Genomic DNA, 12,954 nt, shown 5'->3' with positions numbered 1-12,954 from the left:
CTTAAGAACACTTTCCTGCTATGTCCGATGCCTAGAAGTCAGAAAAACTCAGCGGAGAAACCGCCAAGCAGAGTTCCAAGGATGTGAGACAAGGAAAGAACCAATGAATGAGCTAAAGGTCGGTGGAAACTGGTTAGAGACAAAATTAAGCTGCCCCCGATTGTTTCCAGGATTTGATTGTTATTACTTTTATTGTTGCTGCCTCCCTACCCCTAATCTGTTGTCCTGAACAAAGCCAGGAGAGGCTGGGGAAGAGAGAAGGGCAGGGGTCTGGTGTCTCGGCTCTTGGAGATGGCCCTCAGAGCGTGGGGAGGAAGGTGGGCAGGGGCCATGGACCGCTGCAAGGCCAGCACGGGGTCTCTCTGATGCTGCGTCCCGAGGGGGAGGGTCGTGGGCAAGAGCCAGGGAGCCGCATGTACGTCACCCTCGGGAGAAGCGCTCCGGAGCCCCACGGGGAGATGGTCAGTAAGCTATCATGAAGCGAAGGTAGATGTCCAGGTCCTCATCCAGGAACCAGGCCACCACCTCCGCCTCCATGTCCCTCATAAAAAAACCACGATGCTGGCCAGGTTAAAGCAGAAGGCGAGGTCAAACAGGTGGTCACGGATTGCCACCGCCTCTGACGTCTGGTCGTCCTCTTGCTGGCTCATGTCCACTGCCTGCCACAGCTCGCCCACCGAGGAGGCCACAAAGCGCTCTTCAAACTGTTCTCGATCTTGGTCTGAAGCAGGGGACGGGGGACAGCGTGAAAGGACTGTTTCTGACTGCCCCCCACCCCCGCCCCTGGCCCGCCTTGGAAAGAGGAAGGCGTTGGGGAACCTGGGAGCCCAACTGTCCACACCCTTGTTCTCGACCACAGAGGCGATGCTCGATCTGGGGGTCTCTTCTGGTCTGTGTGCAGCCATAGCCCCAACTCAAGGGCACGCACTCCCCTCTGCCAATTCAAACTGCCTCCTCCAAGGTGTTACCTCATTTGGGGAGTGAGGGACCAACATAGAGAAGGGTGAACTTCAAAGACCCTCTTCCCGTATTCACAGGGCCCCGTGCACATCAGCTGGCCCTGGCACACCCTGAGTATGGCCCTGGCGAGGAACCGCGGCTCTAGACCCTTTACACGACACTCACACTGCAGTAGTAGGGCCTGGGGTGATCGCCCGTAACCCAAACCTATCTCAGCTTTCCCTCTGGCCTGACCAGTGATCTGACTCCAAAGAGATCTGGTCCCCGGCTTCAGGCATTGTCCCCCTTCTTCACCTACCTGTAGAGGGTATTTTCTCTTTCTGACTGCTCTTGTCCAGGCCTGGGCTCCCTTTCTGAGGCTTCACCCCCTTGACCCGCAGCAGCAGCAGGATGGATGCCAGGAATGCTGCCCTGCAGAGCTGGGAGCCCAGGGAAGTCATGGGCCTTCCCTAGTCCCCAGTGCCCAGCAGGACCCCCTCCTCCCTCCCCTGTCCGTTGTCCTGGCCCTTACCCCTTCCCAGCACTGTTTTCTCCCCTTCCCTTCCATAGGACCTCTGATGTCATGAGCTCTGTGACATCACAACTGTGGGCTTGACCCTCATCCCGTCCTCTCGGAGAGTTCCGTTGGCAGGCAAGAGCGTGGAGAGTGGCTAGCAGGGGGCAACTGAGGCTTCTAGGATGACCACAGTGGGCCATTCTGTGCAGAGCCACAGCAATGACTTAAGAGTTTGTGGAGTCCTTTCATGTCCATTATATCATTAGATCCACGTAGTAACCAGGACTCAAAGTCACGGTATTGCCATACCCATTATATAGATGAGGAAACTGAGGTTCACAAAAGAATGATTTGCCCACTGAAGATCACACAGATAATAAGGCGCAGAGCAGGGCTCTCGGCCGATTCTTTAGATTCTAAATATCACACCTTCCCGCTCCTCTTTGCAGCCTTTCTCAAAGGAAAGCGACTTGCATAAACTGAGACCCAGACCGGATGTCGAAATGGGGATCTTCAAGTCCTGGGCTGTGCATGAGACTCAGGTCCGTCAGAAATGAAGGAGGGGGAGGGCGTAGGTGGAGGAGGGGATAGGTACCTGCTCTGGGTGTGAGAGAGAGCAGAGTGCCTTGGACCCATGTGGAAACCTTTCTCTCACTCGTCCTCTCCCGGACTTCCCTCTATCCTAGCCATTGCCCTCTTGTACTGATAGACTGAACACCATCTTCCCTCATTCCACATCCTCCTGTACTCAGACACAGAGGAAAAGTTGTTAGAGACCCAGTGTCTAAACTCAATCTCTAAAGGGTAGGAGGGGTTACAGTCTTCAGAGAAAAATCAGTGTGGCAGACAGAGGCAAGGATCCCAAGTAACGGATCTCAAGAGACCTGCCTTCACGTCCCAATGCCTGCCCTGCCCATGACCCTGGTGACCACAGACCTGTTGGTGGTAATGGGCTGTGGCTAATTAGCATCTGCTTCCTGGAGCAGAGAGATGGGGAGACAGGATGAAGCCCCACCCTGAAAAACCAGAGACAGATACTGGCCATGAGCGACAGGAGGGGGTGCCAGGACAGGTGGGAGGGGGATCTTAGACACGCTGGAACTATCACCACCAGCTCACACCGCTCCTGGCGTCCACGCACCCCGCACCTGAAGGAACCACCAAATGCAGAGGTGAGGATGTGCGCAGAAACACGTACCCTTCCTGAAAGGGGATCGCAGAAATGGAAGGGCCCGTGGAGCTTCCCTCCCATGGATGCCGCCCATGCCGGCAGACAGGCTTATCGGGAGACTCTCCCAGACAGCCGACACGGCCTCCTGTATACTTCCTGGTGATCCAAGCCAGGTGACGGGGTGACTGGGGAGCGGTACAGGCGGTCACTTGATGATGGGAGAGGCAAGATTCAAGTAAGCAGGTGGCCCTGTTCACCTGTCCCTTGCACTCATTGACCTGCAGGTTCAGGAAATGATGCTTGAATGGAAAAAACTCACTAACCTCCTCCTGGCTATTTGAGGGAGGAGCCTGTTGGTTCAAGGCTAAATGAGAAGCCATCTCCGGCTCTGTGAGTTTGCCTGGGGAGGGTAGTTGGGCGTTGGGGTGTCTTACAGGGGCGGCTGGAGAGGAAAGAACCCGGTGGCACCGCTACCACTGCCCCCATTCCCTCACCACCTGCCTGCCTGATGCCCTGTGCTGAGGAGACAAATCCTTGTAGGAAACCAGGAACCCCTTCACAGTTTTTTCTTATTACAAAAGTATATTAAAAAATTATGAAAAACAAAAAAGGCAAATAATTCCACCATCCAATGACAATTCCTCTTCATGTTTTAAAGGATAGTATTCAAATTCTTTCCCTACATGGCTGTGGGCAGGTGGGGTGGGAGGGTATGACAAAAACATTGAAATCTGGGTTTATATGTTTCCCTCCTCCTCATCACATCAGAATAAGAGATCTGGCTCCCTTGGCGCCAAGGGTCTCTGGGATAAGACAGGGAGGTCGGGGCCCTGGACCGGCTCTTACATACTCGCGCTAGACCCTGAGGCACCATCTTGCAGGGAAGCTGCTACCTGAGGGAGAGAGCTTGTAGGACTCCTTGCCTGCAGAAAGCTGCCAGAGAATGAGGACGGATGAGAGGAGAGAAGGGAGAAGAGGGTGGCGATGCAGGGCGTGACAAAGGGTATGGGGGGACGGGGGGGGAAGCCAGAGGACAGAAGAGGAGAGAACTCCTTAAAGATTAGGAGGCCATTTCTGAATCTCCAGCCTACCAGGTAGGACAGGAGGGACAGCCTGGTCCCCTTCAGGCAGCTTGTTCCTGCCCCTCTCATTGGAGAGGACAGTGCAGGCAAAGGAGCGCAAGCGGGAGGGGAAGACCCAGAGGTGGAGGCCCACGCGTGGAGGGGGCCCCCCTTTCCTCCTCCGGGACCCAAGGACCATGCCCTTGGTGGCCAGCCCTGCACACCTGCTCTGTGCGGCTCTGACCGGGCCCTCCCGCCTCCACTCCCTCCCGGACTAGCATTATGGGTTGAGTGTTTCCCGGGCAGGTGCTCCTTTCCTCTGCCGGCCCTGCTTATCAGCACATCTACACCCCCAGCTCACCCTTATCGCTCCCTCCATCTCCTTAGACTGGAAGTCCCAAGGCTTCAGAGGTCATTACAACCCCACACTGCTCCAACCCCCAGCAAAGCAGAAAAATGTCCCACAAGGTGACCCCTCCCCCTTCCCAGCCGGCATCTCCCCCCTTCCTGAGGGAGAGCGTGCTTCCTCGTCTCAGGCACCTCCTCTTCTTTTCTTATTTTCCTTTCAATTTTCGACCCTCTGTAAAGGTAATTTTGTCCATCCTTCAGTCTCTAGAGACGCGCTCTCTTTCTTACAGCAAAAGAAAGGAGAGGTCCCTGCTCCTGAAGACCTCCAAGGGGGAGGGTCCCCAGCCTGTCTCCACCCAAGCCTCTCATCTTTATAGGCAGAAGGTTCCCAAGAAGCCACGAGGTCTGATGGGTGATTTGGACCTAAGGTTCCACTTTGCAAGCCAGCTTTGCCACCAGCCGTGGGTAATCACACGCACGTCTCCCTGCTCTGTCTTCTCATTTAGGAAACAGAGAACCTTCAACCTGTTCCCAGGTACCTCGTAAATCTGTTGAATGACTGCAATTCAATAACGTGGATATACCTCTTGGAAAACAACAGGAAGAAAAGTGGAAACTGTCATATCATAAAATAATTGAACACTGTCTTATCTTTATACGCATACCACTCCTGTTGACTTACTCCTGGAGAGAGTCCCACGATTTCCTCCAGGTTCCTGCTGTTCAGCCTCTGTGGGAGTGCAGGGCTCTCTGGGGTCTCCTCTGACTGGAAGGGAGGAGCTGGAAGGGAAGAGGAGTCACTGGGCTGTGCCAGGAGGAGGCTCAGCCAGGAAACCTCCTTTGAGGCAGGGCTGCAGGGCTGCAGGGCTGCAGGGTGGAGGGCAGAGGTGACCACAGCTCAGACAGGCAGGTCTGGGGGCTTTTGAGCTCATCTATGGAGGAAGAATCAACTGTCCTTGAGCTGTTATGATTGTGCTTTACAGACACTTCCCTGAGAGCATGTAAGTATTACCCCGATTTTACAGATTAGAAGATTAGAAGACTGAGGCACAGAAAGCTCACCTAACTGATTTGCAAGGGCTCAGAGCCAGGATTCAAACCTGGACCTGCCTGATTGCGGAGCTGGAGGGCTTCGCTTCTGTACTCTCTTGCACCCAAGGTAATCGCTCACCTGGCTTGTGGGACCCACCTTTAGGCTCTCTCCAGGCTCCCAGTCCAGATTCCTGGGCCACGCCCCTCTCCCGTCCCGGTCTCAGCCGCCCTAGCCCACTGATATGAACAAACTCCTTCCCCCTCCCCTCCCAGCTCTGGGGCAGGCTCTGTGCCCCAGGGGCTCTCTCTAGAAAGAGCTCCTCCCCCTCCAGGTAAAGCCTCTCTCTCCCGGCAGGGCCCCCAGTCTCCTCAGTGCACGTGCACACGTCCCCACACCCCATAGCCCACAGCGCACACAGGGCACCCTGGAGAGACACTCACTCTCCATCCCAGCCCCTGCCTGCTCACCTCCGCTTCAGCTGCTGCTGAGTCCTAGACCCGCTCCCCTGAACCACGTCCCCGTAACTTGCCAGCGCCCGAAGGGAGAAGACATGGGGCCTCCTCCACCCAAGGCCAGGGGACTCTGGATCCAACTCCAGAAACTTCTGACCTCCTGGCTGGCGGGACAGCAAGACTGGGCTCAGCATCTGGACGAGGCATACATGCTGCAACAGAAGAGGTAGGCTGCCCCTCCTCTCCCTGAGCCTCAAACCCGCTGCCCACTTGGGTCTGTCTCCCCGCCAGAGCAATCCAGAGTTCAGTGCCAGGCACCAGGATGGGCCCGGCGCACCTGTCACCGAAGCCCGGCTGCTCTGTCAGTGCCGGCGGGGGTGTGGCATTGGGCCACAGGAAAGGGGGGCAGAATGATGCCAGGGCTCTCACCTGGTGGAGTAGGGGAGCGGGGGGCCCAGAGGGACCCGGCAGGAGAAGCCAGGGTGCATGGCAGGGGAGGAGTAGGGCAGGTGGGTGCGGACTGGCGGGGAGCAGGGTGCCAGGGAAGCGCCGCGATCCTGTGGGTTTTAGGACACTTGTTGGTTGAAGAGAGAGTGCGGAATTACTGTTAATGGGAAGGAGAGGTGATGACGTGCGAATGGGGGAGGAGAGCTCTGGTCTGTGTAACACTTGGAGCTGACCAGCTGAGCGGGGAAACCCAGGTGACACTGGGGAGGCCCAGGGGGGACTCATAGAGTCCATCCATCTTTTACTGAGTCTCCTGGGTGCAGGGCTGTGCTAGGACCCGAGGAGACAGAGATCGAATAAGGCCTGGGCCTGTTCCTAGGGCAGTTCAGGCAGGACTGGTGCCCCCGGGGGCCAGAGCATTTCATGGCCAGCCCTGAGGTCCAGACCCTGGAAGACTAGCCGGGGCAGGGACCCATCCTGAAGGCAGGCCTCTGCCTCGGGGTGTTCGGGGGACTTGTCCCTCGTCGGAGAGCTGCCGTTAGCAGATCTGGGGGCAGCCGGGGCTGGACTCACGGGCAGTGGCTTCTCCAGGCCAGAGGCCTGAGCACCAAGGCTGTGAGCAGAGCCCTTAGCACAGGGGGTGGACCCTGCAATCCTGGCCCTGGTTGCTCTGAGCTGGGCGCGCTCACACAGAGGGTCTAGGTGAGATAGTGGAGGGAGCCGGCCCTCACTCCGCCAGGTCCCCCTGGAGAGCACTTCCCTGAGGGGCAGACCCGAGCTCTACCTTGAAATCAACACTTCTCCTTCCAATAAAAAGCTTCTTTCCCCTGGCTCCTGGGACCATTGGAAGAGAGGAACTGGGGGCTGGGGGACATCACAGGAACCACCGGTCAGTCTGTTTTCCTGCCTTTCACCTCTCCCCTCCCGACCCTCTACCTACCATCCCTGTGTTCACCTTCAGAGCCAACACATACTTGCCCAGCAGGAATCGGCTTCAGCTTTATCTCTTGTTTGGCTCATCCAGGCGGGGGAGAAACAAAGATTAACCGCAGAGGTACTACAGGATGGATATCTCCACAGGCTCCTCCCACCCACTCCGAGACGCACATGCTCAGAGCAGCTCACAGCTATGCTCTTCCTCAGCTACAGACAGCGTGTTTAGATGCTTGAGTCTAAGGGTCACCATAGGAGGGATAGATCCTTCACGGTCCACCTCAAAACTCTGCCTCCCCGCAGCAGGAATGTGTATCCAAACAGCCCCCAGGAGAGTCAGAACTCCGGCAGCTCCCAAGTCTCCTAGCTCTAAGAGCTGGCCTGTCTCTCAGCCCCCTTCTGGTCTCTCAAACTCCCCTTAGCTAAAGAGAGCTGGTTCAGCAGACCTGGGAGCAGGGATGAAATCGGGCAGAAATTCCCTTTCCTCCACCTGCTCCAGATCCCCAAGTTCCCGAAACATTTACTCAGCTCAGACTGACTCGGCCAGACCCACCAGGACCACTCCTTCCGTGGCCCGAGCCCTCCTCCCTCAGGCACGCCACCCCTCATTCAGCTGAGCCACGAGGCCCCCCACATGGGAAGAAGTGGCACGATGTGACCACACGGGGACCCTGAGACAGGCTCTTGCCCCAGGCTGACCCTCAGCTAGAGTCCAGGAAGCAACGCTGCAGTGGGTCACTGCACATGTTGTGTGACCCGTGTCTGTCCTAGGCACACACTGTCTCTGTTTCTCTCTGCCCTTGATCTCTCTGCCCTGCTGTCTCTTCCTGACTCTTGTTCTTCCTCTCCCAGGATTCGAGAGTCTCCTCTGCTTCGGGCAGCCAAGGACAATGACCTGTGTGTCCTGAAGAAACTTCTGCTGGACCGAACCTGTGACTTTCGGCAACGAGGTGGGATGAGAGTTTGAGGTGATGGAGATGGGGTAGAAGCCCCTGCCCCTCCCCTACCCAGGGCTCTGAGCGTTCCTGCAAAGGGGCCTTGGAGCGTGTCTCTGGGAAGTGTTTGATGCTCGTGTCTCCCTCCACTCCAGGAGCTCTGGGGGAGACAGCGCTGCACATAGCGGCCCTCTATGACAATCTCGAGGCCGCCATGGTGCTGATGGAGGCTGCCCCGGAGCTGGTCAAGGAGCCCACCATCTGTGAGCCGTTTGTAGGTGAGGAGCCTGAACGGTTTTTCAAGGTGGACACAGGTAGGAGAAGGTCTGAAGTCATCTCTTAAAATGAGCCTCAGAGGGTAGGTCGGGGAAGGAGTGATGGAGGTTCAGGAAGGTCTCCCTTGAGTTGGAAGGAAGGCAAAGGTCCTGGTCTTGGCTTTGGGTATCCGTGACCTTCTTGAGCCATTTATTATTTCCCTTCAACTCCTTTCGTGTTCCCTGAAGGACAGAACTCTCTTTCTTTCATAGCAGCACAGAGTGATTACCTTTATATACCACCCCCAGTAGTCGAGGTGGGGACAGCTAAGTGAACTGCTGGAGGGATGACTTGTCCTCAGTCTCACACCACTCTGCTGAGTCGGGGGCAGAAATCCATGCAAGGATCTATCCGGGATCTCCTGTAAGCCAGGCGGATGCTGTGTCTCCGAGAGAACCGGGAACAGACCCCATGACTGAGGGCTCTCTTGTCCAGGTCAGACGGCACTGCACATAGCCGTCATGAACCAGAACGTGAACTTGGTGAAAGCCCTGCTCGCCCATGGGGCCAGTGTCTCTGCAAGGGCGGTAGGCTCAGCCTTCTGCCTCAGTCCCCACAACCTCCTCTACTTTGGTGAGAGCCAGGGCCAGGGCTGGGAGGATGCGGAAGGGGCCAAGAGCAAAGGGAGGGCAGGCGGAGGAGGCTCCCTGCCTGGGGAAGCTGGGAGGGGTCCGCCCTCATACGGCTGAAGGCCAGAGCCAACCCCCCGACGCCAGGGCCCTCTGCACTGTCCCCGCCTCTGGTTCTGCTGACAAGTGTCCCCAGGCCCAGAGCTGAGAGGTGGGGAGGGAGAGGCAGTCCCCTGGACAGACTGCCCATCCCAGCCTGCACTCTCAAGCCACGGGGCCCTCTGCATCCCCAGGGGAGCACCCTTTGTCCTTTGCGGCCTGCATGGGCAGCGAGGAGATCGTGAGGCTGCTCATAGAGCACGGCGCTGACATCCGGGCCCAGGACTCCCTGGGTGAGAGCCGGGCTGGAGGGGGAGCTGGGTTGCTGAGGAGGGGCCGGGACAGCCCTCAGGTCCACCCGGGGTCGGCGGGGGGGTCATGGGGAGCATCAGGGACTCTAGTCCCCGTGGCCGCGTGACAGCCCGCGTCCTCCCCCAGGAAACACAGTGCTGCACATCCTCGTCCTGCAGCCCAACAAAACCTTTGCCTGCCAGATGTACAACCTGCTGCTGTCCTACGATGGGCGTGGGGACCACCTGCAGTCCCTGGACCTCATGCTCAATCACCAGGGTCTCACCCCCTTCAAGCTGGCTGGAGTGGAGGGCAACACCATGGTGAGGGACCCTCCCCCAATTCCAGTGTGTCCTTCTCCTGACCCTTTTTCCAAAACTCTCCAGAAGGGTGGTGGTCCCTCACCTCCCAACACCATCACTAAAATCCTCAGCCTCAGAAATTCCTGACTCAGGAGGTTTAGAGAATCTTACTTGGGAATATCTGCTATGGTAACCCAGAGTTCTGCTCCCCTCGCCTGTTCTCTTCTTTCAGATCTTTATAGGGTTTGTGGTTAGGAAAGGTAGCCAAAAAATTAAAAGGTTCATGTCAACAGAGCCTTGTCAGTTCTCAACTGTCCATCAGTCCAAAGGAGTAAGCGACCATATGCTGTTGCCCTTGACCTGCTCCTTATACGCTGACCCCCCCACCTCACCCCTGTGTCCACACAGATGTTCCAGCACCTGATGCAGAAGCGGAAGCACATCCAGTGGATGTGCGGGCCGCTGACCTCCACTCTCTACGACCTCACGGAGATCGACTCCTGGGGAGAGGACGTGTCATTTCTAGAGCTTGTGGTCTCCTCCAAGAAGCGAGAGGTATGGATACCATGGAGGATCAGGAGCTGTCAGGTGTCCGTGCAGAGCCTGTCCGTTTGCTAAGATCCTGGGCTCCAGACACTTCCCTGCCCTGTAATAGATGGGGATGAGGACGGACTCCTGGGACCTTTGGGAGAAAATGCCAATCAACACCCCTTTCCTAACTCCACTCTCCCTCTGCTTAGCTCTGGTCCCTTCCACTTACCTTTCTCATACTAACATTGCATATGAGGAACTCTCCAAATGGAAATTGCTTCCTATCATTCATTCATTCATTCATTCATCCTTTCAGCATATTGAGCTTCTTGCTGTGTCCCAGCCACTGTGCCAGGAATTAAGAATACAGAAATAAATAAAACACAGTTCCTTTCAATCAACTTTGTCAATTGCCCATCCCTGTCCTCAATAATTGTAATAGGGTACAACATAAACCATCATAAGGGTCTGTACTATGCACAGTGGCAGCAGAATGGAGGTTGGTTTATCTTGGCTTGGATAGACCAGAGAAGATGTCACAGAGGATGTGCTTGAGCTGGGGCTTCATGGAGGAGTTGGGCATCACCAGGAAGATGAAGAAAAAGAGAGCTTTCCAGAGAGGGAAAAACACGTGGGTCATTCAGACAGTACTGGATTGAGTGATATGAGGGAAAGGAAAGTTTGTTGAAGACTTATCGGGGGAAGAAAATAGTTTGTGTTTTCTGGAACCTCCAAGATGGTGGCAAAATGTAGTTCCCATTGTGTATCTGCCACCTGACAATTTCCTAGGAACCCTTCTAGAGCCCGACTCAGGTGATCACTGGTACTAATGGACAGAGGAAAAGGTGAGTGGCTGGTTGGTATGAACTTCCTCGGGGCAGGATTTCTTAGGAATTGCAACCCCAGTCCGTCTGGTGGATTGTGCCAACACAAATCCTTGGTCTCTGATTTCAGCTGGTTCTCAGTGTCCTGCTACAGGTTTTATTCTTGTCTTGGTCAGCTATTCTATTCCCTCAAAATTCCTTTCTAGCCCCTTCTATATCCCTCACTGCCTTCACCTTCAGTTCTATCAGGAGACCCAGATTCGTTCATTATGATGAAAATAGAAGCTCTCTGGCTGGAGCTTCTTCAACTTCCTGCCTTGTCCTGCCCAACAGATCTGGAAACTGCCCACTGTCTCTCTCCTTCCCTCTAGGCTCAATGGAAAAGGTATTCTTTCTGCTAGTGAATACTCCCGCCAGCTACTCTCTGACTTTGCCTTTTCCTACTTTCTCAGATGTGTCGTGCTCTCCATCATCCTCTCTCAGAGCATCTTTAACATCTCACTGCCTACTTACATCCGAGCACTAGCCCAGCTGGCTGAGATTATGGCCGCGCCCCACTCTTTGTGTCCTCTCTTACTCCTCTCGGGTCCACAATACTTGTAGGGCAAATCTGACTGCCTCCTTGCTTGAACCTTCCAATTGCTTTCCATTGCATTCAGAAAACAAAGTCCAACTCCTTACCTTGACATTCACGAGGTACCATGATCTGGCCCTTAGCTGCTTCACCCATGATAACCCCTGCCCACCCCTCCAACAGGTTCTGCCATATCCCCAACCACACCTCATCTGCCAAGGTCTTCTCGCACCTTCTTGCCTTGGCAACTGCTGCTACTTTATGGAATGACCTTGCCTAACTGTCCCTTCACTCAACCATTTACGGCTCATCCTTCAGAGCCTCTGTGGTGCTGTAGGTCCTGGTGTTTACTTCTGTCATGGTTTATCTACAGCAGTACCATGAGGCGCAGCATACAGTAGAAGCTGACTGGTTGTCTGTAGAAGAAATGACAGACGAACTGAATGCATGATGCACATGGTGATCATGACCCTGCCCATCTGGGACCCAGTGGGAAACCCAGCGCTGCTTCTCGCTACGGTGGTCACCCCCAGCTGCACTCTTCTTCCATGGCAGGCTCGCCAGATCCTGGAACAGACCCCGGTGAAACAGCTGGTGAGCTTCAAGTGGAGGAAGTATGGGCGGCCATACTTCTGCATCCTGGGGGCCTTGTACGTGCTCTATATGATCTGCTTCACCATGTGCTGCATCCATCGCCCTCTCAAGTCCCGTAGTGGCAACCGCACCAACTCCCGAGACATCACCATCCTCCAGCAGAAGCTGCTCCAGGTGACTCGTCTCAAAAGGGGATGGAGGGAGCTGATAGCATGGGGTGATGGCGCTGGAAACCAGAAGCACGCTACCTGGGAAAGATACCGCTCACTTGGCTCTGGCAGGGCCAGGCTCCTGACCACCCAGACAGAAATTAGGAGGGAGAGAAGGGGACCAGAGTGGGGGCTTAATGAGTAAGAGTGGACTTGTCCAGGGAACAATGGCTTTCTTGTGAACTTTGAAAGAATGCTTGGTATTAAAAACGTCATACTTGTGTAAAATTCCTTGTCATTTACAAAGAGGACCAGACATTTGTAAATGTGACCTTCAGCAGAAACCGTGCTGTTGTAAAGGGAAGGAAACTGTGCTCCAGGTCCATTTCTGAGTCTGTTTCTGGTCTGTTAGGGCAACACAGGCATCTTTCTGACCGGCATTCTCTTCTGCGCACTGTCAATACGAGCACACTGGCAACGATGTATCAGCTGTCTGGCCACCTGTCAGGTGTGCTGCAGAAGGATGCCTGGACTGGGTAGCAGGTGGAAGTAAATAGTCTCTAAGGTCCCCTCTACTCTTGTGGGCTTGCCATTCTGTGGGTCACCTTCAGAGACCTGGGGTGAGGATGACTGAGTAGAGGTGTGGAGTAGATGTCAGAGTCTGTTGTTGAAGAGAGCAAACCCCTTGGCATGACAGAATGGGCAGACTCTCGTGCGTACGTCTGGGCATAGACATTCAACACTGGGTTCGTTTAATAGGTAACCAAAATTCTTGTCCTAGTGACCTGAAAATAGCTGAAAAGGAGTGAAGGCATGTGGGCAGAAAGCAAAAGACAGAGGAGGAAGAATTTTGCCAGGCGAGTAAGAGCT

At 55.2% G+C, this 12,954-nt stretch overlaps 2 protein-coding genes across 4 annotated transcripts in view; one reads left to right on the top strand and one right to left on the bottom strand.

Annotated features, from left to right (window-relative positions):
• Positions 1 to 173: 173 nt before the first annotated feature.
• On the bottom strand, positions 174 to 5,469 carry LLCFC1 (LLLL and CFNLAS motif containing 1). Its single transcript, XM_061198274.1, has 4 exons — positions 5,208 to 5,469; positions 4,719 to 4,816; positions 1,259 to 1,379; positions 174 to 721 (listed from the first exon to the last, which is right to left on the bottom strand). The coding sequence occupies exons 1-4, from the start codon at positions 5,467 to 5,469 to the stop codon at positions 543 to 545; spliced, it is 660 nt and encodes a 219-aa protein (XP_061054257.1). The 3' UTR covers positions 174 to 542.
• The window catches only part of TRPV5 (transient receptor potential cation channel subfamily V member 5), a 27,487-nt gene continuing 19,892 nt past the window's right edge, over positions 5,360 to 12,954 (top strand). Inside the window, exons 1-8 of one of the 3 annotated variants that reach the window (XM_061198837.1) lie at positions 5,361 to 5,747; positions 7,754 to 7,851; positions 7,992 to 8,114; positions 8,587 to 8,724; positions 9,014 to 9,112; positions 9,258 to 9,433; positions 9,821 to 9,967; positions 11,897 to 12,109. In XM_061198837.1, the coding sequence (XP_061054820.1) occupies positions 5,620 to 5,747; positions 7,754 to 7,851; positions 7,992 to 8,114; positions 8,587 to 8,724; positions 9,014 to 9,112; positions 9,258 to 9,433; positions 9,821 to 9,967; positions 11,897 to 12,109 (1,122 nt within the window). In that variant the 5' untranslated portion in view covers positions 5,361 to 5,619. Of the gene's footprint in view, positions 5,748 to 7,753; positions 7,852 to 7,991; positions 8,151 to 8,586; positions 8,725 to 9,013; positions 9,113 to 9,257; positions 9,434 to 9,820; positions 9,968 to 11,896; positions 12,110 to 12,954 lie in introns of all 3 variants that reach the window. The other 2 variants (XM_061198836.1, XM_061198838.1) reach the window with 2 other exon arrangements.

This window comes from Eubalaena glacialis, chromosome 8, assembly GCF_028564815.1.
Source record: "Eubalaena glacialis isolate mEubGla1 chromosome 8, mEubGla1.1.hap2.+ XY, whole genome shotgun sequence".
Classification (NCBI taxonomy): Eukaryota; Metazoa; Chordata; class Mammalia; order Artiodactyla; family Balaenidae; genus Eubalaena; species Eubalaena glacialis.
The sequence above is the reverse complement of the archived record's forward strand: the minus strand, read 5'-3'. Positions and strand labels throughout refer to the sequence as shown.